Genomic DNA, 26450 nt, shown 5'->3' with positions numbered 1-26450 from the left:
TGCCTATCGGCCGGGCCTAATTATTATTGCCTAATGTATGTGACGGGTCTGGGTGTAAATATGTATAATAATATGTATGTATTTAATAAAAAAAGTATATAAGTAGTATATCCGTTAAGCTAGCACCCATAACACAAGCATTGAGTTGCTTACATTGGGGCTAGCTGGCGCTGTGTGAAATTGTCCAAAGATTTATTATTATAAGGCTTGCGTGGGGATACAGATCCAACACGTAGAGGCCGTTTTAAGCGTAAAATAATCGACAAAAGTGAAAGTGGTGCACATGCTGGATCTAGTCTCTGACTATATCATGGGATGTAGCCAGTGGCGGGGCAAGACCTAAATTTGATGTGGGCAAGACAGATTTCGCGAGGCCTTGTTCTGTGGCGACCTGAAGACGGATTTTATAAAAAAAAAAAACGGGTCTATTCATTGACAGTTTCTGATTTCTTGATACAGTGATCTGGGGGCACTGCAGTGCCCCCACCAAGTCGAGCAAAAAAGCGGCACGGCCGCCGTACCATCCTTTTCTCGAAGCAATTCAGGCCATTTTCGACCGCCTGTAACTTCGTTGTGGATAAAACTAGAAGGCTGAATTTTCATTAGCTATGCAGGCATTGTAAAGACACGGTATATTTAAAATTTCATTCAATTTGAACCAGTAGTTTAAGAATTATAACGGGTCAAAGTTACTTAATTTTGTCACTCACTGACTGACTCACTGACTCACTGACTCACTCACTGACTCACCGATCATCAAAACTCTAAGGCACTTCTAGCAGACCTAGAAGCTTCAAATTTGGAATATAAGTAGTGTTTGGTGTATGAATCAAGGAAAAACTAAAATATTTGGGGGCACGGTAGTGCAACCGCCAAGTCGAGTAAAATTTTTCAATTTCGGTCCAGTTTTTTAGATACATAACTGCTGTCTACAAAATACAAAAAGAAATGAGATCCCATCAAAAACAATACTTGTCAAAAAAAACCAAGTCTCGCAACTCAGTTGTTCTATACTTGGCCATCGCATGAAAACACGTGTAAATTAAATTATTTAGTGCGATGGCCAAGTCAATATATTTATGTAAAACGTTAAAGATTTCCTGGCCTGGACTTGGTATTACATGGATCTCACAACTTTTTACCGTAGAACAACTGAGTTGCGAGACTTGGTTTTTTTGACAAGTATTGTTTTTGATGGGTTATTTTTAAAGGAATATTGCGCTAAAGAATAATGTTCGTCACTTAAAACCGTGTTGTTGCTTAATTTTGTGTCTGATTTATGGCTGAATTTGTTTGGAAAAAAAAATATATTTTTTAACTACATTGTTTAGCTATCAAGAATTTATATTTAATAGTCAATGTTTGCATTTATTGTCGTATTGTGATATTGTCATCTCCACCTTGTATACATTGTTTCAAAAATTTTGATGCGCGAGGCCCCTTGTTCCGCGAGGCCGTAGGCGGTGGCCCACGTCGCCTACGCCTTACGCCGCCTCTGGATGTAGCCAGAGACCATCCCCAGCCTGTGCACAGGAGCTATTGCAGTTATTGGAGAATGGACTAGGGTTATGGATGAAGGATGGAGGGACTGGTTACTGGGCTATGGATGGAGACTACGGGACACCTGCCTGGTTCATAGTCTCTGACTGAAAAAATGGCAGGCGGTGACTAGCCAGCGACTAAATGGGCCCCCCCTGGCGTCATGAGTCGTATAGACTGGACTGAGGGGTATTATTATTATTATTATTGGTAAATGGGTGTCTGTTTGTCTACTACGCCTCGTAGCACATTTTTGTTTCCTGTCTCTTGTTTGTAACGAACTAAATTAGTTGCCACATAAAACAATAATATTCTCAGTTCAGCATAACCTGTCTAGTACTACATAGAGGTGTTTAAGTTCGCATCGAACTCACTGTCTCGGCAAACAACCTCGGTGGCTTCCTGGTGAAAAATACATTGTAAGATAAAATGTCGTGAAACGGGAAAGTACAGTGCAGTGGTTTACGTTCCGTGGCATATTTTACTTCACTTTTATTGGCGCCATTTTGAACAAGTTGGAACGTACCCATTAAAAAGGTCGAGTGGAGAAGTAGTTCACAGATTGACAATTTGCGCTTTATGATAAGTGACAGAGAATTATTGTAATAGCTGTGTAAATTGTATGAAAATGTTGTAAGATGTGCTTCAACACTACAATACTTAGATTTGACCCAATATTGAAATTCAAAGTACCTAATGGATCATTATCTGTATAGGTACCTATGAAATTTGTGTTGTTAAGCTGTTTATTTTCCGAATACAAAAAAATAAAAATAAATAAATGCAAAATAAAATAAATTGAGAGATGAATATAAATTTAATCCTCGCTATCACCATTTTTATTTTATGGCAAAATATTTAGAACCCAAAGCAATTTTTATTTATAATAATAGCAATGTGGTTCTAAAATTTTATGCATTTCTTCTCATTTTTATTCCGAAGCATGTTTAAGTTTATGATGCAGGCGCTAGTAATTGACGATATACATAAAACTCAACGGCTTGTCTAATGTAGGGTATAAACTTAGGTAGGGTAAACCGTATAGCTATTGCCCACTTAAAGATTTCAAACACATTGAGNGGTAAACTCATGGTAGAGGCACTAACTGCTTCTTAATGCATCATGCTTTGCTACATATTTTAATGTCGATTGACGAAGATGACTATTAGGGGGCGCCATAGAAAGAAGTCAAGCCCAGGGCGCTGGTAGCATTAAAACCCGGCACAGGTTGTTCGTTTAATTTCCTCACTATATTTTATCAACATTGTTAACCTGTGTTACTTAAGGCTGCCGCGACACAAGCACAGTTACTGCAGCAGCCGCTAGATAAACAGACTGTAAATTTTTGTTGGCAAATAAAATACTTTTACTTTAATATTAAAAACTAAGTAGGTACGAGTAGGTACGGTTTCCATGGTGGGTAACCGCAACGGTGAGTGAAAATGAAATGTAAAAACGCGAATTAGATAATCTTATTTTATTCTAAAGTATAAAGAGAAAACATATCAAACTTCAACACCTTTAATTACAAATATAAATATAATCATAACATCTAAACCCCCAAGCTCTTGTATAGCAGTGGTACGTAGTCGTCAAACTGAGCGCGGTAGAAGTTACCAGCCACTGGGGCCCCGAGGTTGTATTTCTCTGCGAACATCTTCGTGGAGAATGCTGCGCGGCCGTCGATGGATCTGGAAGAAAGAAGAGTTAATATTACTAATAGAAAACTTCTTGAGGTGTTAATATGGCAGGCATTTTCTAACATGGGAGTATTTAGGTATAACAACCATAGTATTTGGCTGGTTAACTAATCTCAAAAGTATACAATGGTCTATGCTTAGCGGTTGCTACGTCAAACGTTAAAAGTCCTATGTTAATAGATCTTCCAAAGGTTCTTCCAGTTCAGGACGTAAGATACCAAAACAATATTTGACATTGATATTTGATTAATGGAAAATGAGCTGACAGTACAAAATCTATCCGGCTCGAAGGACCACTCTGTTGAAGACGGCTAAATGGTATTAGGTATTTTTTGGCCGTGACGCTTCTGGTGATTCTATTCAAAATCCTTCCCAAAATCCATGAATTTCTTAAAATTTTCATTCATGTCACATGACGAAGATTTTGCTAATAATTTTCCTAGGCGTTGGCACCTACTTAGGTTAGCTTATTTTGGCAATGAGGGCTATAGTTTTTATACTTAACAGTTGGCACCCCTGGCGATTGACAGGACCTTACTCTACAGTGGCGCCATCTTGATGAGTGCAAATGCGATAGTCCTCCTACCACTTTAGCACTAACCAGTTGGTGCCACTGTCTTCGCTACTAGCAAGTGACAGGACCTTACTCTACAGTGGCGCAAACTGGTGAGCGCTAAAACGATAGCCCTCATTCCGTGGTTTGGAAAAACACTCACTTGTTGGTCAGCCTCTTCTCATCAAAGTTCAGCTTGCCCGGCTGCTTGTACAGAATGTACACGTATCTGTGGATGCCGGTGCCTTCTGGAGGGCCGGAGCCGATGTAACCGGATAGGACTTCGCCCTCGGCTATCTTGTTGCCGGGGATGTTGCCCACCAACCAGTGGTGCCACTCGCGGTATACTAGCTCGGGGCCGTCGTAGTTGTCGGGGTCTGGGTACGAAAGAATACAAGATAATAAACAATTGATGTAAAAAAACCTGTTTGCTTCAAAGAAATGATGCTGCTTAGTCATAAGCGAGGTTTAGACTAGTAATAAAATTTGCAGAAGTTGTCACCACTGTGTAAATCTTGCAGAAGTTGGTATGCCACGTACAGCATTTACACAGCGGTAATAAACAGCTTGCATTGCAGCTTGCTTGCTAGTCGAAGGAACCCGATCGCGTGGCAGGTCACCAATGCGCTGGACCGACCAAGTGAAATCGGCAGTGGGAGACGGCGTATGTGACTGCACCAGAAAGTCTGCCAATAGAGAGAGATGGCGGCGAGATCGTGCGGAGATTTGTATCCGCCTCTACAACCGATGTGAACAACGCCTCAACATGACCACGACCGGAAGTCAACTTCTGCAAGTTTTATTGCCAGTCTCGCTTTAGACTAGCCCTGTATCAAAATTTGTTGGGGACACCTAAACTCAAAAACTTATATCAACTTTTTGTAAGGGAATCGTGTGAATCATAGAAGGGATCCCTTCTATGATCTGAGGTGTGAACTATCTCTGTCTGGTATTTTAATGTAGGTACTTCCTGGCATTAATTTCGCCATTTCTACTTACTTATTTATTGTTTAAANTGTTTTAATGTTAATGAATGCTCACCAGTGAACACCAAGGTATAGTAGCCCTGAGGATCAGCGTCATAGTAGACGGAGGGCTGGTCCTTCACCTTGGTGGGCGCCAGTTCATTGCCGAGCGTAGCCTCCACTCCGCTGGGGTATTTCAGCTGTAAGTAATCAATACCTACAGGTGTTATACAGGAACTCAAAAAATATTAGAAAATCATCCAACAATGACTTCCGCAGATACTAGCGTCATGTTCTGGGTTCTGCCTTAGAGAGAGTGTTGCCATTTTGGTTCACAACATGTAGATACTAACTATACTTTCTTTATTATTTGTTTAATGAACTTTGAGTAATAAATGAAAAGATAAAAATAAATTTACTAACTCGTAATTCAGTATTAAAAAGCAAAAACGACTTCAAATCGGGATTTAGGTCGGTCTTGATTTTAATTCACTGGACGAAAAGGATGCTGAAAAAATTTGAATTGTGTTCCGAAAAATCCAAAAACAATCCCCGTTGACCGCTGAGCTAACGGGGTTGACGAACGAACTCACTCCTAGTTATCACATTGTTTAATATTTACATAATATAAAACTATTGTATTTAAAACAAATAAAAAATATGCTGTTATACGTAAGTCCAGTGATAAATTATTAATGATAGATCGCCCGGTGCTTTGTCCTGCTGGAAGCTCTTCTGGAAGGACTGGTCTTTTGTTCTAAACGTCCTGCCAGAAGATTATCGCAAGTCCTGCCCGCAGTACGCAATTTGTACGTGTTTGCTTGCTGGTCCTTCCAGCAGTACGGTGACCTTCAAATTTGAACTCATCCTCNGGTCTTGATTTTAATTCATTGGACGAAAAGGATGCCGAAAAAAATTCAATTGTGTCCCGAAAAGTCCAAAAAGAATCCCCGTTGACCGCTGAGCTAACGTGGTTGAGACGAACTCACTCCTAGTTATCACATTGTTTAATATTTACATAATCTATTGTATTTAAAACAAATAAAAAATATGGTGTTGTTCGTAAGTCCAGTGATAAATTATTAAGTAATAATAAGTCCTTGACATTGTTATCATAATTCTTAATTAGGTAACAGTCTTTCGTTTATCTTATTACCGTTATCATTTCGCAAACATTTTACCAATGAGATAATAGAGTTTTGATGTAGGTAATCGGTACCTGCAGTACTTTTATTATTTTGGTATAAGTGTTTAATTTTAAATTAGCACTAGACTTTGCCCGTATATCGATCCTAATCCTACCCTATTGTATTCCCGTAAAAATATCGAGATAAAAATATCCAAAATCCCTAATACAATAATTTCCCTGGTAGTAAGTTTCTAATTCTTTACCGCCTGGCTATCTGTTAGCCATCGCTTCCCAGCGATAAGACCGCCTAAATGTGCCTATCCTATAAATTTCAATTTTTCAGTTTTTGTGTGGTGTGCAATAATAATTAATAAAGATCAGTTTCTGAAAGACGATATCTAAAGCCATGACAGGTTCTTATGCGATTTCAGATACTGTAAGTAGATACCGGTGTTTAATATGTAGGTAGGTACTACCTACCTACCTACCTACTTATAATATCTTCAATGCAACAGCTGAGTGCACTTACTAAAATGCATTGGTAAACTTTATTCATTGCACCGCTAAGCAATGAAAAATATTACGTAATAACAGTCTATCTTTGATCAATTGGATTAATATTACAAAAAAATATAATTTCGTTTATTCACGTTACACTTAGGAATACGGTTACGGCATAAAGTTAACGTCACAAAATTATTTTGTGATAATCTGACTCCTCCCCCAATGACTTCCACATCGCACGGTTGGTAGCGGCCTGCAACCAATGCCTTCCTGATACCTTTATCAGGACGTAGGTCCACCTTGTGGGTGGACGTCCCACGCTGTGTTTTCCGTTACCTTCAAAATTTGATACTCACATCAATTTTGCCTGTGGGAGCCGTCGGGATGACGTCAGGGACGATTTTGCTGGACTCGAAAGCTTGGGCGACCGACATGATGGCTGAAAATTTTGGAAAATTAATGTAATTTTCGTGAAGCTTAACCTACATGCAGTAACCTATTATTTATGTTTTATTTTATTTTTTGAGTTGTGGGTTATTATATGAGGTAATTCTGGATCAGGTGTCAGACTTTATGAACCACCATAAACTTTAGACAGTTCAATCGGGCTAGAGGCTTAAAAAGCCTCCTCTGTTTGTTGGACGGTCAATTTGATGTCTTGCAACATCCTAATAATTTAACCATTTCTTGCAATGTCCTACTTTATTCCAACTAATAATTGTAACAGTATTCTTTTATTCGTGTGTCTCATTTGGAAATTGAACCCAGGATCTTCGGCATCTATCTAAATTTTAGAGTTTCGAGTCTAAAACCCTAGAGCACGGAGGAACATAGAGCACTTACTTAGTTAGTTTAGCTACAAAGTTAACCAATTTTATTTAATAAATTTTCAAATAATAACTAATGTGTTTCTGTTCCAAATTANACTGGACTATTATGAAAGTAGAGAAGATGCAAGACAATGATCTCATATTTATTTACATAGCTGTTATTAACTACTTTAAAATTTATTGAATTTTGTAATCATAAAAAAAATAACACATCGTCTTGTTATTCGAACTTTGTTTGCTGGTAACTGTTGTTACAAATATTAATTCATTTCAGATATTTCTAGAAGGATAGTTCAAAATGAAACTAAAACTATAAGAGAAACCAAACCTTACCTACGTGTACTTCCTTTTCGATCTCGAACCACACTGCAGCAGTCGTAAAAAAGTATTTCTCTTACCGCAAAACATAAGATAAGCGCTCTTTGTTGCCGATATATTATTGCGATAACCTATGCTTATCCTCATTAGGGTTACGTAAGAAGTTTTAAAAACGGTAGATATCTCTGGAGAATTGTTTTTTAATCCAATGCTCCAGAGATATCTCAACTAGTAAGTATTATTTTATTGTAGTATTGTAGGTGAGTCCTTTACTTAAAAAATTCAGGAAAATAGAAAATGCTGAGTTTTCAACCTTTTGTTACGTTGCATTTGTGTATGAGTAAAAAAAAACTTTTGGATACTCAATCAAACCAAATTGTCGGTAAATTCAATTACCACTGCGGCTGCGGATTTAATTCCCGCTGTAGTCAGCTGCTTCAGCTGCTTGTATGGAAAAGGAGGTAATTTCAAATTTTATAGGTAACTATATCTATACAACAGAATTGTAACATTATCAATCAATAATTATAATTTGCAAAAAATGTTATGTAAGTTGCAATTAAAACATTTTAATGAGATTTGATAGCCAAAGTCTTATAATCATATCTAAGACAAATTTTGATAAAACAAATAATTACAATTTGTAATTGATGTGTTTACGTAAATAAAATAAAAACAGACATTATCTTTAAAAATATCTCACTCATTTTGTTAATAACGAATGTCTGATAAAAATATGTAATATTATTTTGCCATTAGATTAACTCCCAGCTTTTATTTCTTAGGGATTCCGTGACTTGTTTCAGTTAAAAATTAATTAAGATATCTAACTTATCCTCCGGGACTGAGTACTCAACGTTCAATTGAACATTCAGATTGGAAGTTAAACTGTAGATCCTGGCTTAAATTAATGGTGTGTTGATTTGAAAGTTGATATCACTTTGACGACTAAGAAGTTAGGTACTGATAAGAAATAAATAAATAACTACAGAAACAATTTTTCAGATTAACAAACATTTTATTATTTTTCAAACAACTCTACGACGAAACAAGTAATTAAGTAACAACGAAAATAAATCATACAACATTATACTATATCTCTAATTATTATAATACATTCATAGTTACACTGTTTTGATTATAACTATTCTAATAATTATATGACAAAATATGACTTCTTTTCGTCTAAATAGTTATTTTATAGGATCAAGGTATAAATAAAGGCATTTTCTATATGTTCATAAAGTGAACGAGAACTATCTAAGAAGAATCCGAAGAGTAACAGTTTTAAAGGCGCGTGCGCAACCTTTGGCAATCAGTTTCATGGTCCATGGGGGTGTATTCAAAAAGCGTTCGAAACGGAGTTTTTCGATTTCGCAGATTCACGCAAATTCAAAAGACAAAGTCTTTATTGATTTAATAACATTGACCTACTCGTACGCGTTTTTGGTGGTTTGCGAGGAAAATTATGTATTTTTTTAAGAATTTGTTTGAGAAGATGCTGCTAAAATGTCTCTATATGTCGCGTCTGAATTCCCGTAATCGCATTTATTTACGCACAATAAGTTGAAGAAATGTCACATCAAGGAATAGAACCCTGTGGCTTTCAAAGAGTCAAGCAAATCCGACTCTCTAGCAGTACCTTGGTACTATTACTTATTCTGTGCTTGCAGTTTCATTGATGGTCCGCCCGTGACCTTACCTCGAACACGTCCTTATCAACTGTTTTCTTCGTAATTCGAATAACTTAAACATAATAACGCGAAGAAAAAGCAACACTTACTTAATTAACACAGGTGTAGTATGTAATGTTATCAACTCTACACTACTAAAATAATGTCTGAATTTAAACAAAATAAAATATTATAAGCACTGGGGACCTATTTTGGAATCATTCGAATCGGAATTGGTTAAAAAAGTCTCCTGATAGAATTTTGACTACAGACTTAAAATAATTAAGAAAAGGGAAGTCGACTAGAAAATGAGGAGATGATCAAATCGACTTAGCTATACTAATGGATATAATGACGCATTTGATGGTGTATTTGTTTATAATAAATATTTTATAATCTATTACTAAAGGTAGCTTTAGATGTCAGCGAAATTGGATCAGTACAAGACTAAGTTGTTGATTCACATGCGTTTTTTTTTTCAAAAGTAAATTCTATTGCATTAATGTTGTGTTGTACTTATTAGGACTTTTAATATCCAGTCATCAGACTGACATTGCACTAATTAGTTAACATTGATTTTTCTCAATTTTTGCACTAAAGTTTTACTTGACTGCACGAGTACTTTTTTATTACGTTTAATCATTAAATTGGCGCCCAACGTGTTAGTTTTCATTTAAAAATTGGAACCAAATCCACAATGTTTCTCTCTCAGTAATTTGATTGAATGATTTGATTTGAATTTAGGGGGCGTCCATAAATTACGTGAGACAATTTTGGCTATTTTTCAACCCCCCCGCCCCCCTTGGTGAGATTTGGTGAGATTTTGCCTGACCCCCTCCCCCACCCCCAAATCTCACGTGATATTAAAAAAAAATCCGAAATTTAATAATTTTGGAGTAATATAACTGAGAAACATTTTTTTTGTGTGCTTTAACGTTGTATCTCGTGTTGTATATTTAATGCTAATTGACGACTCAAAAGGAATAAAGGCTGACATTGTAATGTGTATTTTATGATGATTTTATGAATAATATTGTGTAGTGAAATGTATTATACAGTGAATGACTTTTTAAGTGATAGAATGATGTGACATCGGTAATGTAACTTAATTTGACATTTATACAATTAATTTAAATTTATTTTGACATTTGCATTTCAAATTTCGTTTCCTGACATTTATTTATTGTATTGTTACTGTCATGGTATGAAAAACAACAACGAGTAAAATAAGATTTTGAGTCATTTTGAGTTGTAAAAATATGTAAAGTCTGAAACTAAATGTAGCAATAATTAACATAACTTTAAGAACAAGAACTTTTGCACGTCGCATGCGACAGAATATGCTGGAATTTATTAAATTAACACCTATCTGTAACCATGTTCTTGCAAATAAATGATTTTATTATTATTATTATATTATTATCGTATGTCTAACGAGTGCATCAAAAAGATCTATAAAGTTAAAGATTTTAGTTCTTGAAAGTATTTGCTAGGGACGCTGTAATCATCATACATTTAATGTATGTAATTTTTTACGCAGTCGCTAGCGGATGACGATTGTGTAAAGTCGCACTAAGCCCACTGATTACGAATAGATCCAGAAAAACACGTGTAGTGTTAGTACTAGGGTCACATTGTTTTTTTACAGAAGTACCTAGTCTAATTGTTCCTTTCTACAAAATCACTAATAATGTAGCAAAATAGATTTTGATAAAAAAGAACTTGTTTTATAATTTTCTTAATTTCGTCATTTATTCTGCATTTTAGTATTAACACATGCAGACGGAAGCATTTTTAGTTTTATTTGTTTAGACTGTATAGAATAAAATGACATTATCATCATACAAATATCATTTTTTACTCCTGACAAGGAACCCTTAATATAGTTTCGATATGTCTGGCTGTCTGTCTGTCCGAGTTTTTGCTTGGAAACTATTGGCACTAGGGAGCTGTAATTTTGTAGAGGTATGTATATTAATCACGCCGACAAAACGGTAGAATAAAATTTTGAAAAAAAAAATTTTTTTAGGGTAGCTAGCTAAATGTAAAGTGGGGATGATTTTTTTTTCGTCTTCTACTCCATCGTGTGGGGTATCGTTGGATAGGTCTTTTAAAATGGCTTAGGGTTTTGTAAGACCATTTTTCGATTTAGGGATCCGTTTGCAAAATATTAAAGTTTAAAGTGCAAATTTTTGTCCGAGTAGGGCGTCCCCCCCGCTAAAAACTAAACTGTTGGCTTGATAAATCTGGGAAAATTCAAGATTATAGTGCTTTTTATGAACTTTCAAGGAAAACTATAGCGGTTAAGATAGATCAGTTAGTTCAAGACTAATAGTCGTTTTACTCATGTATTATAAAATTTCATACCTAATAAAAATTCCTTAGAAGAAAATATTAAAAGTGACTTTAGATGAAGTAATTGCTTACTTCTGAAATATATTGTGATAACGACGGACAACTACGGAAACCTACACTGCGCGTGGCACGACACGCACTTGGCCAATTTTTTTACTTAAGATTTAACCCAGTTTTCTGGCAAACTCTATTTCTCTATTTCTTATGGAAAAAAATACGTGATATTTCCCGAGACCCCCCCTCTCCCCCACGTGAGATTTGGTGAGGTTTTTGTTGACCCCCTCCCCCCCCTAAAAGCCTCACGTAATTTATGGACGCCCCCTTACTAATAGTACCTATCTACTTATGGCTAACGATAACATCTAAAGACTACCATCAACCTCATCAATTTCTTGTATCTGAAACTGTCCGACAGCAATCTCAGCCTTAAGATTGGCGACATTTCACGAAATTGCAACATTGCAACATTCGCAACACTCCTTTTGGAAATCCTCAGTTAAGACGGGAACATTGCCAGCAACTGTCAGATCAGATTCAAAAATAACAGAAATCACATTAAAAATAATATTAATAAATAGTATAAATCAAGCTGTAGTGATGTGCATTTGATTGATCGATATTTTACATTAAATCATGTGAAAGTAGCGTGCGAATTTTTGCTGTGCAATATAGAAGTGTTCATATATTAAAGACATTTTATTAAGACTAATAAAATTTCGTAAATGTTTCTAGTGTTAACTGTGTGCGTTACACAACACTTTAGAAATAAGTACATTATATTTACACACAAATCCCGGCCTATCTTCATTTGATTTACAATCTAAATAATGCTTTGAATATTTCCTATAACATTCACATCTTAACTCCAGTCAACATTACATTTATCGAGATACAATCGATCATCAATAAATCAATTTAATTCATTCAAAATAAAAATTTACATCGACTTTAGAATTACTCATCACTATTATTGCCACCAATTTCCAATTTGATTAGATCACACTAAATTTCGAGCACCCGATATTTAACTTAAACCACTCGATATTTAACTTAAGCCACTCGATATTAAACCACCTGAACGGTGGCGAACGCGCTGAAAGTGACTTTCTTTGGTGGTTCAGCACTGCAAGTCCTCACAACTGATCGTTTGGCGCCATCTTGGGCGTTAGTTTTCAAAACTGGCTTCAAATTGGCGACGTCACCGTGCGACTGCGCCTTGAAGCGACCAATCGTGTTGCTCGGATTGCCTAGATCTCGCAGTTTATTCGTCAAACCAGTGATCCTATTAGATATGTTCGAATAGTTCGTTTTTTTGACATCGTTCTGTTTCTTTGGCTCGCTGAGTTTCTTCGGGAGTTCTAAGCTTTGGAGGGAGGTGAACTTTCTGTGGTCGGTGTTGAGGAAGTTGCGTTTTATTTCTGGGTTCGGTCGGGGTAGTCTGGGGGGTCTTTGGAGGAAGTTGTTGGGTCGGAAGGGGAGGGGGGTGAGTTTGGGTTTGGGGTCGCTTGGAAGGCGGTAGTACTGGGGTACGGGGTCAAGCCGCTGGGGTTTTTTGAGGGTGAGGGCCATGGCGGTCTTGGTGGGTCGCGCGAGGCTGTCGAAGGCCGTGGTGGAGAACTGGGAGCGGCTGCTCTTCCACTCCTCGCGGTCGGACTCGTAGCCGGCGGTCACTGAAATGAGAGAAACATTTGTTTAATACCATATTTTTCTTTTTAACCCTTTAAATAAATAACAGACTTCGTCCACTAGCTGACTCTGTCATACTGTTATAGCTACATTAGATTCATTCTAGTACTTAGAATAGAATAGAATAGAATAGAATGTATTATTGATTATTGATTCATTTAGAATCAGAATTCTTCTATCTTCCCTCATTGCCATTATATTTGGCTCTGTCGGTCAAGCTGACCGTCAATAAAATCTAGTATGTAATAAAGCTTATTAATTTTAAAGCCATATGAGATACCCTTTTAGCATACAATTACGTTTTGAGGCATACGAAGTAATTTCAAATTTGCACTATCGATACGAAAAGAGTTAGCAAATTAACGTTTCTGAGAAATAGAAACACCAACCGATGCTGTGCTATTGTGTTCAAATGTCAAATGTTGGCTAACACCGAAGACTTCTATGAGTAGACAAGTTGTGATATTCGACCGTCACATTATGAACCTAAAATACAATAATTAAAGCCATGTGACGACACAAGTAATCTTAGATTCGGAAAGTGATGATTTCCTGGTCAAGTTTTTCCTATAAAAACTGTATTTCTCAATAGCTCAATTAAATAAAAGCACGCAGGATTATAAGAAAAAATACAATGTGTTTCTATCAATAAGGGGCCTCGCCCACGGCGACTTTTTGTCGCGCGACAGCATCGCTAATAACGCGCGTTAGACGCATTTGCAACGCACTACAGAAGTGATGCCAACGCGCTACTAACGCGCTACAGCCACCGCGACTGCATTGCTACAAAAAGTCACCGTGGGCGAGGGCCCTAAGTGGTTTAAATACCCAAACTCTAGCACACAAAGAATCTGTAAGTTAGAAGTTTTTTAACAAAGCAGATGTCTCTCATGTTACTATAAATAGAAATAATTAAACGCAATTCTTTGTTTTTATTTGCGTTCCGACGCGTCGTTCCAAATTCAAATGTTCAAATTAGAGACGTTACATCAGAACGTTCTCAATGCAGATTGCGACGTTTCCGCGACGGTGCGCATACAAATTATAGTGATGTACTCATTTCGAGTTGATTTGCTAGAAATAATGTTTAGTGGATTATGTCAACTAAATTAACATTGTCTTGGTCAGTGAGTGATGAAACAATAATATGCTAAAGATGAGTAAGGGTAATGAGTGAGGTAAGTACATTTATTAGGTAATCGCATTTATGTCGTTAAAGGCTTTTAACGAACAGGCACTGCCTAGATGGTGTTCAAATTTTATGCATCCCATTAGGTACTCTTTATAGACCGCCTCGTGATCTTGTGGTAAAATTAAGCGTTTCAGACCCAGAGGTCTGGGTTCGATTACCAGAGGGAAGAAAATTTTCTGCTCAGTTTGGTTGATGGTAGAGCTTGTTCTAAGTTCCCCTGGCTTGCTAGCTACCACCATATTAATAGGTAACTATGTAACTTAAATAGGCCTAGTTTCCCCGTAGTGAGTAAAAACATAGAGTCTGTGTCTACACGTCATCAAAATTAGTTCTACATTTTAATAATTGTACAAAAAATATTAATTTTTTTTTTCGTCTAAATTACCATGTGGATTTGGTCATAAAACACCAGAACGATCACATTTTCATGGTTATATGTATTATAATCATCCGCTCTACATTAACTGAATGTCAAGGATGCGATTGACTAAACATGGTTTAGAATATTTATGTGCGTACACGCTTTGTGCAGGTTGCAGCAATCTACTAGGTCATCTTAACTATTTATTTAGCTATTAACACCGTGATCTGCATGCGTGTCTGTCAAGATTATATTATTTAACGATTTCATGCCCTTATTCGTAAAACCTTTAAAAACAACATCCCGCGCTGCGTTCCTAGCACTGGCCTAAAATATTTTCCTGAAGCAGTGATTGGGTTTTAAAATAATATTGAAACTTGTCATTCGTTCGTCATTCCTTCGACAGCGAATATAAATGAATCTTTTCCCGGGTGTATAAAAAAGTTACGACCCATTAATTGTACAGAAAACAATGATATTATATAAAAACAAAAACAGATATGTTATAAGCGCTCGCTTTGAATACTCAAATACGTCCCAATTNTCAATGCAGATTGCGACGCTTCCGCGACGGTGCGCATACAAATTATAGTGATGTACTCATTTCGAGTTGATTTGCTAGAAATAATGTTCAGTGGATTATGTCAACTAAATTAACATTGTCTTGGTCAGTGAGTGATGAAACAATAATATGCTAAAGATGAGTAGGTAAGTACATTTATTAGGTAATCGCAGTTATGTCGCTAAAGGCTTTTAACGAACAGGTACTGCCTAGCTAGATGGTGTTCAAATTGTATGCATCCGATTACTCTATAAAGATCGCCTCTTATGATCTTGTGATAAGATTAACCGTTTCAGAACCAGCGATCCGGGTTCGATTCCCAGAGGGAGGAAAATTTTCTGCTCAGTTTAGTTGATGGTAGAGCTTGTTCCAAGTTCGCCTAGCTGGCTAGCTATTATTATATTATACTATACTAATATACATTCGGCCTAATTTATCAATTTTCCTCACTTGAGATGCAGAAGAGCTTTCCCATTGTAGCTAAAAAAACCTATTACATCCACCTACAATCATCAAAATTAGTTCTACAGTTTAGTGGTACAAATCCTTCGATTTTGGACTAAATTACCATGTGGTCATAAAACACCAGAGCGACCACATTTTCATGGTTATATTATAATCAACCGCTCTACATTAACTGAATGTCAAGGATGCGATTGACTAAACATGGTTTAGAATATTTATGTGCGTACACGCTTTGCGCAGGTTGCAGCAATCTACTAGGTCATCTTAACTATTTATTTAGCTATTAGCACGTGATCTGCATGTAATTTAGTCTGTCAAGACTATATTATTTAACGATTTCCCGCCCTTATACGTAAAACTTTTAAAAACAAGTTCCTGCACACTTCTTCCCAGCACTAGCCCCAAAATATTTTCCTGAAGCAGTGATAGGGTTAAAAAAATATTGAAACTTGTCACCCTTTGACAGCGAGTATGGTATATTTTCCCAGATGTATCAAAAATTGCGAACCTTAAGGAAAGTTATTTTTATATTAAAAAAAATGCAAGAAAGTGCATAACCCTCTCAAAATCAGAGGGAATTTATCATCCTTCCCAAGAGCTTCCTCGTTGTAGATAAAAAAAAATAAGGAATTTACTACGCTGGCCAGTGTATAGAGTATAAAAAAGCAAATTGCTTGAATTTCAATATTTGAAGCAATCACAGACATAAATCTATTCATGCATGAGTATTCAAAATAATAAATTAATTGATGAATTGTAATTATTAAACGTAATGTATTGGGATTCTAAGGCTGAGTTGCACCACCTAACTTTGACCGTAACTATGACGATAACCGGTGCTTTTTGTATGGAGTTTGACAGATTTTTGACGTTTGTCAAAACTAAAATAAAATGGCCCAACTCAGCCTTAGTTATTGATGGACTGTTGTTATTTAACGTAATGTATGTATTACATTGACGTAGAGATGTTTTTCATGCCCATAACTTTACACCTTTCACAACCATGGCCTGTGAACTATTGGCACATCTGCTCCGCGGGTGCTGGTGAATTTGACAGCAACCTTGCTGTCATCTATCAATATTGACATGTTATTAACACGTCATTGTTCTTAGCGTAATTATGCCTCGGAGGTGCTTGGGATTTATTAGATTCGTTGATGAATCCCTTTATTAGAATTACGATTTGGTAAGCATAAATTAGATAGATAGATTATGAAAGAAATTATAATGTAACTTGTTTCTGCTGATGGCATACGCTTTTGTGGATTTCGTTCTCTTACAGAATTTTAAGACTAACAACAAAGAAATGTAAGTATCAAAAATGCTCAAAAACTAATCAAAGGCTTGACTCTACTTGATTTCTGGGTTTATTTGACATTTGTGCATAAATTAAAATAAAAAAAAATTGATTAAAATAGTGTTAGGGGCGGGTTCATTACAACTTTACTTCTGTGGTCGATGGGGATCTAATATTGCGACATGATACCCGAATAATGGTCGGATTTCGACACCGTGTGACTAATTGACATTGTAATCAAAAGCGCTGTTTCATAATAATGTCTAAATATTCTACTCAATATTACATCTAAACCTGATACGCTTGCCAAACCCACTGTCCCAATTTGACAGGTGTCGCGGAAGTTGACAGCCGAGCTCCCTGGGAGGCTGTCCTTCACGGCTCAATGGTGACATGCACACCGCTCGCATTACAACCTTGGTGTGAACGTGTTAAGTGGACTACCCTACTCTCAGATCATAGAAGGGATTCTATGATCTGAGACCCTACTGGAATGGCAGAGGTATTGGTTTCGATCAGATGGCCAGGACCAGCTGGCCATTTCGTAAAAGCTGGTAGAGCAACTGGGTTAGGTACTCCATTTAAGAGATTCTATTCGTCCAACCGAGTTCCAATGAGTATTGTGTAATTTGTTGTAGTTTAGATACTTAGTAGAAGCAGATACCTAGGAAATGCCTAGAATAATGCAAGTCTCAAAGGACTAATTTTCATTAATTCATGATTCCTTGTAGTTTTTCTCTATTTTTCTAAAAACAATGCATTATTCTTTCAAATATTATTTTTACGAGTTTAATATTTTGGACTACACAAACAAATCACCAGTGATTTACTTTTTCAAAATTCTCCTGACGTCATGTTACCTAAATTAAAAAACACGCTGTTGCGTGTATGGTATGTTTAGTTAATTTAAATTCTTTTATCACCCCAGCCTATAGTTGCTTTAAATTTGAGTCTCGGATACTATTGATTTTTATCTCTCGCCTATAAAATTGCCAAAGTAATCTATAAGGTAAAATGCGCAATGATATCCTTGTAATCATTGCAAAAGATGCAAACGCTTGTAAAAGATCGATCGAAAAAGTATTCGAATGTGCGACATGATACGAATGGGTAATCGTTATTGAGAAAAATTGCGACAGAACATTTGCAAACGAGGGTAGTGAGGTAAATTTGTAGGCCTATGTAAAGGTTATGTAATTATACATACATTACTACTGCTTGCGTATTGTAATTTATTAGGAAAGAACGTAAAATTAAATATGTGCGAAAAGAGGTATTTAATGATTCTATATTTATATGAATTCGATTCGATTTGATGACCTTTAATTATCATGGCTGCCTTTTGTTTATTTGAAAAAAAGAAAAGGAAATAAGTATGCCAAAAGATTATGCTATTAAAAGAACTATGCTGCCTAGTTTTTCGCGCCAAACCTGTTTGAGTCATTGACAAAAAAAAAGAAAATTAGCCCGCTCAAAATCCAGACCTCATTGATTTAAAAATGTTTTTTCTTTTTAGTTCTAATTCCAATTTTATTTTGAATTTAAAAATCTGTTGCCTTTTTTTAAATTTATTTTCATTAAAGAACTTTTGTCTCTCTGTTCGTTGCTCAACCTGCAGTCGAGTAAGTCACGTGTGTCCTAAAAGGAGCTGACGAAATTAAGCAATTTGTTTACCCATCCACTTAGCAGTCAATTTGTGGACATGCCACCTTAAAGTAAGTCTTGGGCAAGATGTTTTATAAAAGGAGTATTCTTAAGACTTCTTCATGGTAGAGTTTTATGGGATGTACCAATGGAGGCCACAAAGACCTTATTAGACGCCATTTTTGGACCTTAGGCCTTGTTACTCAAATTTTTACAAAATATCTATTATTTTGCCTTGTTTTGTGTTTTGCCTTTGTAAGTCGAATAAAATAATTTCCTAAAAATAATTTAAGCAGGTACCTAATCCCCTTAAAATGATTTTATTTAACGATTAGTGTCTACTTATATAGGAAAAAAAAACTATCATCTTCGAATCGGTAGCCCAAGATCCTGGGGTGGGCCCTAGACCATTAGACCTATCTGCACACAGATGCAATCTTTTCAGTACTTTGGCAAAAGGCTTAAAAACTTCAGGAAACATCATACATTCTTCAATACTGTGTCTGTGCAGGTCAATTCTGTTTATGTTTCCGCGCATTCAAGAGGTCAGTGTCTGCACTATGTGTCAATGGGACATGAACCACGAACCACTCCGCCAATCGCTTTATGTAACTACGTCGTAAACATATGGACATAAACGCACGTACAAATTGGCAGGCTAGGGATGAGCTGAGTAAGAATTTATCGACAAGTTTCGCAAGTTATCGTAACTCTGACTAGATAGGTACTATAAAGATTATTCTATTCTATACACTGGCCTGCAAAACTAAGTATCATACTTTTTTTCCTAAGCTATAAAAGTTTGAGATTCAAAATAAAAAACTTTNAAAACTTCAATAGCAGCTTTTTTGAACACTATTAAATTTTTTACTTAAAAGATTATTTCAATTTGAAAAGTATTATATTTTAGTTTTACAGATCAGTGTAGATTGACTGCGATTTTAAAGATTGTAGAAGTCGTAACATAGGATAGGTATGTACCGAAATAATGACACCAAAATTTTACTGTTCATAAGGTCTGTAGAACGAAAAGTGACTTACTTACTACTACTGTACTTACTTAATTAGGTAGGTATATAGACTTTCTTTTGTAATCGATGGCAGAAAAATTGTTTAGATCAATGAACGAACTAAAATAATAAATAGATACGCTAACGTGCATCTCTACAATTCATTTGAGTGCAGTTTTGTCCGACTTTCCAATATTGGCTTCGCACAATCGTCAATGAATTTGTCTTAAATAGACGTGAAATGTGTTATTTTTATAACAAAGCAGTGATAGTTTACTATTTGTATCCGTAAAAGTTGAGCTTTCTTTACCTACTTGAAACAAAATTGGTTGTGTTTGAGGATTACAATTTTGTAGTAAAACTGATTTCAGTTTATTGAAGAGCATTAATAGACATTAGTTGGCATGGTTATGAAGTATACCTAAATAATTAAATTTTCATTTCAACCTAATTCCAAAAGAAAGTCCTCCGAAGTGCCTGTAATCTGTCTGTCTCTGTCTGTATTCACGATAAACTCAAAAAGTACCGAACGGATTTTTATGCGATTTTTTGAAACAGACCGAAATTTATGCTGACGGAGTAAGTAATATTACTTATAAAATTTAATTCACACACATTCCCCTATTGGAAACTTCTCTACACCCAAGAGAGAGTTTTCTTAGAACCATGAATGATTTGTCAAGCAAACATCCGCGTCTGGGCCTGACTCTAATTATATTAGTTTAAATGAAGTTAGCGACGCTACTGCAAATATAGATTTACATTTATTAATATTTTATTTGGTGACGTCTCTTTTAGATTTCTAAAAGTAATAAAATCATTCCAGACCATTAAATATGAAATAAGCTAGCACTGTATGAATTAAAAACGTGAAAATTATTAAAAACTTCCTATTTTTCTTTATTTCAGAAATGACAAGTCAAAAAAAAGCAACAAATAAAAAGGCGCGACATCAGGTACTATGTAGTAGTAACTTAGGTATGATTAGATGCAACCGATCACAATCTTACAAACTTAAAAGGAATATAATTTTATTAAATAAATTAGTCTAATTGAGTCAAGTCAGTCAGACGACTTTTACTAGAGTTGAAATTATTACCTCATTTCAAGCAAACAAAATTAGGTAACCATCCATCCAACCTATTTTTCGATACTGCATGGCTATAATTTTGGAATTAAAGTAGCTTCTATAATTTTACTCGCATTTTTTTATGTATTAAATTCATCGTCCATCATCATTTTAGTCATAGGACGTTCACTGCTGAATATAGGCATCCCCCAATGATTTTCATGTTGACCGCCGGTTGGTAGCGACCTGCGTCCAGCGCCTTCCTGCTACCTTTAAGATATCGTCGGTCACCTTGTATTCAATTATGTATGACGAAACAAAATTGATCCAATATTCAAACATGGTAACACCGCTAACAGGCAGTTCGTGCGTCAACACTTTTTGCACAAATCCGTTCAGGCTATCAACCGCGGAAATTGCCATTAGACGGCAACATTGACTATGGATTTCATGCACTGTCATTCATTCATCAATTTTAACAGTATTGTGGGCAATATTGAATAAATCGTCATGGTTGGATGGAAGAATCATCTAGGTAAATAAGTTTAACAAAAAACATAACAAAAATTCTTCTGGCGCAGTCAGGTAATAATTATTATAATTAATTGGCAAGAAAAAAGACAACCATTCAAAATTTTAACCGGTTAAACATTAATCAGATATAGACCAATTGTTTTAGGGTATAGAGATGGTGAAAAATCATACATTATGGAAAGCCCAGGAATCTCGTATTAACTAAAAAAAATCAAGCTACGATATTAGTAGGTACTCAGTGTTACCACAGTGTTACTTCCACAGTAGAAGTTATTTGATATCGATCCTTTAAAAGGAGAGTTGCAAAGCTTTCCTACTTCTCTGCCTACGACGGAACACTACGCTGGGAATTTACTGTTATTATTGTTATTTTTATTGTAAGCTGATCACTACATCATATTTCTGGATATCGATAGACCTCAATCCTCAAGGTCGTCAAAGAAAAGAAGCCCTGTCTCCTACTTCCCTAGTCGTTACTTAAAATTCGTCCACTGTCCACCGAGTCAACGACCGGCACACATTGCGGCGGCCTTGACGCTGATCTACTGGCAGCCGGAACATCGATTAGCAATGAGTAACGAACATGCAAGATGATTTGCTAAGCAAGTGGCCCCATCCAAATTGGGTGCGGTTTTGGAGTTTTGTAAATTTTTGTAATGTTGGTAAGATGTATTCCACTAATTAGATCTGTAACGATTCTAATCTACGAAATTCGGTGATTTTCTCAAACTTTTTTTGTAAGAAGATTTAAGATACGTATTTCTATCAATCTCTAGGACGTTTTGTGGATTGCCTCTGCCAGTTTTCAGCAGTTCCTTAGTGCTTATGTTTTCAGCAGCTCTGAGTTCACCAGAAATACAAAATGTCTACACATTTTCTAATTAATTTTATTATAACTTTTTAATTGTTTAATATATGCAAATATACTCATTTTGGTTTATTTCTGTTATAATATTAGGTTTTCTGGAAGATATCGCTAAATGTATGACCATATTGTGTCATTTCAAGTTTCTACGTTCAAGATTGACAGATTTTATGCAGTGTAGGTATGCTTATTTACTCTTGTACCTAGTTTTTCCCCTGAACTATTTATCCCTGAAACCCATTACGTGGAACAATCTAAGGTAGAGTCGAGTACNATGGTTATTAAGTATACCTAAATAATTAAATTTTCATAAAAACCTAATTCCAAAAGAAAGTCCTCCGAAGTGCCTGTAATCTGTCTGTCTCTGTCTGTATTCACGATAAACTCAAAAAGTACCAAACGGATTTTCATGCGATTTTTTGAAACAGACCGAAATTTATGCTGACGGAGTAAGTAATATTACGAGTACTAGGCCAGTAGAATTAAACACAAAAATTGATTAAATCGGAAATAATTCCTACAAAAGATTTTTTTGCTTTAATGGCTTCATTGGTTGCCCATTAAGACTTTCCTAAGTTTTCGACTTCGACGGAGTTGTGCTTAAGTGGTGGGGGCCCCCGAAAGGGGCGTTATTTCGGTTTTCCGGTTATACCGCGTAAATGACTTACCCTATCAAAAAGTGGTCTTCATGACGGTTGAAGGGCACTTAATCCTGCATTGAATAAGACCAAATTCAAATGTTTTGGACAAACCGTTCCCGCGCTAAAGTTCGGAAAAGTAGAAAATATACGTATAATTAATGACCCTCTCCACGTCCAATGGCTTGTTACCCACAGGCTTCCAAGTCTTGAAAAGGGCCACCTCAACCAGTGTAACCCTATCAAGGATAACGAGCTTGATGCGCCTATCCTTGTGCGTCCCAGCCGTTCCTTAACTGCGGTTGGTGCACCTCTTCCTTGCACTCTCCTGAACGACCCTGTGTTACCTACTGTGGCTGTCCCTCTTCCTTGCAGCCTCCTGCACGACTACGTTGCCTAGCCGTATGCCTGGTCCAAGGTTCGACGCCATAAAATTAACTTCGCACGCGTGAAAATAGTTTAAATACTATTTTCCGTGCTTGCAACATTTTTCTTTACTGCTTCGGCTCTATTAGTCGTAGAGTGATTGTATATATCCTATAGCCTTCCTCAATTTATGAGCTATTCAACATAAAAATTATTATTTCAATCAAACTAGTAATTCTTGAGATTAGCGCGTTCAAACAAACAATCAAAAAACTCTTCAGCGTTTTAATATGAACTTGTTGTTGTTGATTTTTAGCGTCAAACCTTAGACCAGGCATACGGCTAGGTAACGTAGTCGTGCAGGAGGATATAAGGAAGAGGGGCAGCCACAGTAGGTAACACAGAGTCGTTCAGGTGAGTGCCAGGAAGAGGTGCAGCAACCGCAGTTAAGGAACGGCTGGGACGAACAAGGATCGGCGAATCTAGCTCGTATGCCTTGATAGGGTTACACTGGTCGAGGCGCTCCTTTTCAAGANGGCCTTGAGGCTGATCTACTGGCAGCCGGAACATCGATTAGCAATGAGTAACGAACATGCAAGATGATTTGCTAAGCAAGTGGCCCCATCCAAATTGGGTGCGGTTTTGGAGTTTTGAAAATTTTTGTAATGTTGGTAAGATGTATTCTACTAATTAGATCTGTAACGATTCTAATCTACGAAATTCGGTGACTTTCTCAAACTATTTTTGTGATAAGATTTATGATATTATCTCTATCAATCTCTAGGACGTTTTGTGGATTGCCCCTGCCAGTTTTAAGTTCCTTATACATATTCTTTAGTATTGTTTTCAGTAGCTCTGAGTTCACCAGAAAGACAAAAGAACTACTCATTTCTAATTAATTTTAATAAAACTTTCTCATTATTTATATTTACAATATCCGCATTTTGGTATGTCTGTCGTATATTAGGTTTTTTATAGAAAAGATCGCTAAATCTATGACCATGTTGTGCCATTTCAAGTTACTACGTTCAAGATTGTCAGATTGTATGTAGTGTAGGTATGCTTATTTACTCAGTCACTCTTATACGACTCTAGTTTCTTCCCTGAACTATTTATCCCTAAAACCCATTACATGGAACAATCTAAGGTAGAGTCGAGTACATAGTCTAAACTTAGGTATATCTTTTTCAATCTCAGCTACAGTCGTCAGTCATTCCATAGTTTTACAGTTAAGTTATATTTAAAGTCCAAATGGATTGATGGACAATGTGCTGTTTCCAGAGACGCGTTTTGTTTATGGATTATTATGTAGCGTAGACAATCGGCCATTACATATTGTGGACGTTTGAAATACGGTATTTGTTGAGGATGTGCTGTTTCCCACTTCGAGCGAGGTCTGGTTTGAAGTTATTGGTTTAGTTAGTGAGACCATTGTTAGAAATTGAGAGTTTTGAGAATGTGATGGGAAAAGGCAATAATTGACGGGCACACGAGACTGAGTTAAATGTTTCGGAGACATTCTGGAAGATTGGATAGGCGATAGTTCGAAACCTGAACATAAAATTTTTACTGCCTTACCTTTTTAAGTGGAGTATTCTTTTATAGTTCTAGTTTATGTTATATTGCTGTCTAGTAAAGTATAAGAAATAACAATTATAGCTCATAAACCTAGGCAGGTACACGTTATTCACTTCATTACCTTCATCAATTTCGCTTTTAGTTTCTAAAACAATTCAACTTCCTAGCTTTTAATTTATGTTTAACTCGTGACTATATTTTACGTCATAAGTATTTACTAGCTTTACTGATGATATTTTAATTGGTTTAGAAATGGCATTAACTATCGCGGCATTAAATCGCCCATCTTCATTTCATACGTAACCTGGGCTTTTGCTATAACTTAGAGTAACTATTTCCGTGTTGCGCTGGCATACATTGCATAACCTAATTCCCCATGAAGCTATAAAATGAATACGTGCTCACCTTTATTGCTAGTGGACCAAAGAGTGCTGGGCGGACTGTTCCTCTTCGTCTTCCCATCACGAAACAGAAGGATATCAGGGACCTTATTCTGCTTGTTATCTCTAGGCACCACGTCTGGCGCTCTGTCTACATTCACTCTAACAAATTCTCCTTTCAACACTTTAGACTGACTATCTTTACTCAAAGGAGGCTGAGGGGCTTTAGATTTCTTGTGAAACAGTCTTTTCCTCTCAGGCTTTGCGGGAATGTCTATATCAGTGTAAATTATGCTATCTATCTCCCCTATGTCGCCTGCATCAGTTCTTATACCGATCAGGCTCATCGGCTGGTCAAATCTGTTCAACCCTTTCTGCTGGACCGATATATGCGTCACCCCATCGTTGTCGGTCGTCTGCATCAAATCGAACTCCGCCCGACCTTTGTCGTAAATGCTATAGTCATCCATGCTGTTCTTCCTATTCCTACTGAACAGTTCGTACGTTTTCTTCTTAGAAAACAGGTTGTCGCTGCTCGCGTAGTTATTCGAGTTCTTCGTGAGCCGGTTCCTCATCTTGAAGTACTTATACGTGAAGTATATCCTCTTGAAGTCTTGTTCGTTCTCGAATTTCAGGACTATCGCTTCTTTGCTGAGGTTTTTGGTTATGTAGAAGACTAGAGTGTGGTCGAAATTGGGGTAGTTTTCTATGTTGACGCAGTTGGCAATGTCATCGATGTTGATGTTCTCTTGTTTGGTTTTGTCGTAGTCTTTTGTTTTGTCGTCTTCGTCTTTGGTGAGGAGTTGGAGCTGGTCCTTTTCGTTGAAGCCGACGGTGACGTTGTAGAGGAGGGCGGGGGGCTTGGGGAGGCCGAGGATGTCCAGCTGTTTGTTGGCATGCAGCCACTGGCGGGACACCACCGCGGCCAGCCCGCCGCTTCTGGCTTTCTTAACTGTCATTGTTTATCTGTAACAAGAAAAGTGGTCGTTATTACATGAGGTTTATGGAATTTTGAGCTTAGTTTACAAGCTACACTAGACTGCATTTTTATTTAGTGTGTAGTGTTCTAACTAACGTAGGTATAAATCTTTATCTAACAGACGGTAGTTGTTGTACAATACAGTAAATTAATTAATTTTACAGAAAATAAAAGCAGTAAAAAACACATCTAAAACAATAAACTTTTATTATGTGTGCGAATGTGTCATTAAAAAAGACAAAACGACTCATATAAATT

The 26450-nt window shown here is 36.5% G+C and overlaps 2 protein-coding genes across 3 annotated transcripts; both read right to left on the bottom strand.

The window, feature by feature from the left end:
• Positions 1-3046: 3046 nt before the first annotated feature.
• Positions 3047-7641, bottom strand: LOC114353116 (phosphatidylethanolamine-binding protein homolog F40A3.3). Of its 2 annotated transcripts, none has more exons than XM_028304950.1 (5): positions 7554-7641; positions 6747-6829; positions 4834-4957; positions 3956-4169; positions 3047-3230 (listed from the first exon to the last, which is right to left on the bottom strand). In XM_028304950.1, exons 2-5 carry the CDS (start codon positions 6822-6824, stop codon positions 3092-3094), a joined length of 555 nt encoding a protein of 184 aa, XP_028160751.1. In that variant the 5' UTR covers positions 6825-6829; positions 7554-7641; the 3' UTR covers positions 3047-3091. The 2 variants fall into 2 exon arrangements, with proteins under 2 accessions (XP_028160751.1, XP_028160752.1); XM_028304951.1 differs by having other exon boundaries at positions 7558-7613.
• A 4250-nt stretch (positions 7642-11891) lies between these two features.
• On the bottom strand, positions 11892-26177 carry LOC114353115 (uncharacterized). The gene is made up of 2 exons (XM_028304949.1): positions 25239-26177; positions 11892-13236 (listed from the first exon to the last, which is right to left on the bottom strand). The coding sequence occupies exons 1-2, from the start codon at positions 26170-26172 to the stop codon at positions 12632-12634; spliced, it is 1539 nt and encodes a 512-aa protein (XP_028160750.1). The 5' UTR covers positions 26173-26177; the 3' UTR covers positions 11892-12631.
• Between the last annotated feature and the right edge of the window lie 273 nt (positions 26178-26450).

The sequence above is a fragment of the Ostrinia furnacalis genome, unplaced genomic scaffold, assembly GCF_004193835.3.
Source record: "Ostrinia furnacalis isolate ACB-3 unplaced genomic scaffold, ASM419383v2 OfSCF1610, whole genome shotgun sequence".
NCBI classification, from domain to species: Eukaryota; Metazoa; Arthropoda; class Insecta; order Lepidoptera; family Crambidae; genus Ostrinia; species Ostrinia furnacalis.
This window is presented reverse-complemented; position numbering and strand designations above follow the sequence as displayed.

Excerpts from the sequence above, each read along its gene's own strand:
- LOC114353116 (XM_028304950.1), bottom strand. The coding sequence starts at position 6,824 with ATGTCGGTCGCCCAAGCTTTCGAGTCCAGCAAAATCGTCCCTGACGTC. Across the intron at positions 4,958-6,746 it reads CTCCCACAGGCAAAATTGAT|CTGAAATACCCCAGCGGAGT; the intron begins GTGAGTATCAAA and ends GATTACTTACAG. Across the intron at positions 4,170-4,833 it reads CTATACCTTGGTGTTCACTG|ACCCCGACAACTACGACGGC; the intron begins GTGAGCATTCAT and ends TTTCGTACCCAG.
- LOC114353115 (XM_028304949.1), bottom strand. The coding sequence starts at position 26,172 with ATGACAGTTAAGAAAGCCAGAAGCGGCGGGCTGGCCGCGGTGGTGTCC. Across the intron at positions 13,237-25,238 it reads TTGGTCCACTAGCAATAAAG|TGACCGCCGGCTACGAGTCC; the intron begins GTGAGCACGTAT and ends CTCTCATTTCAG.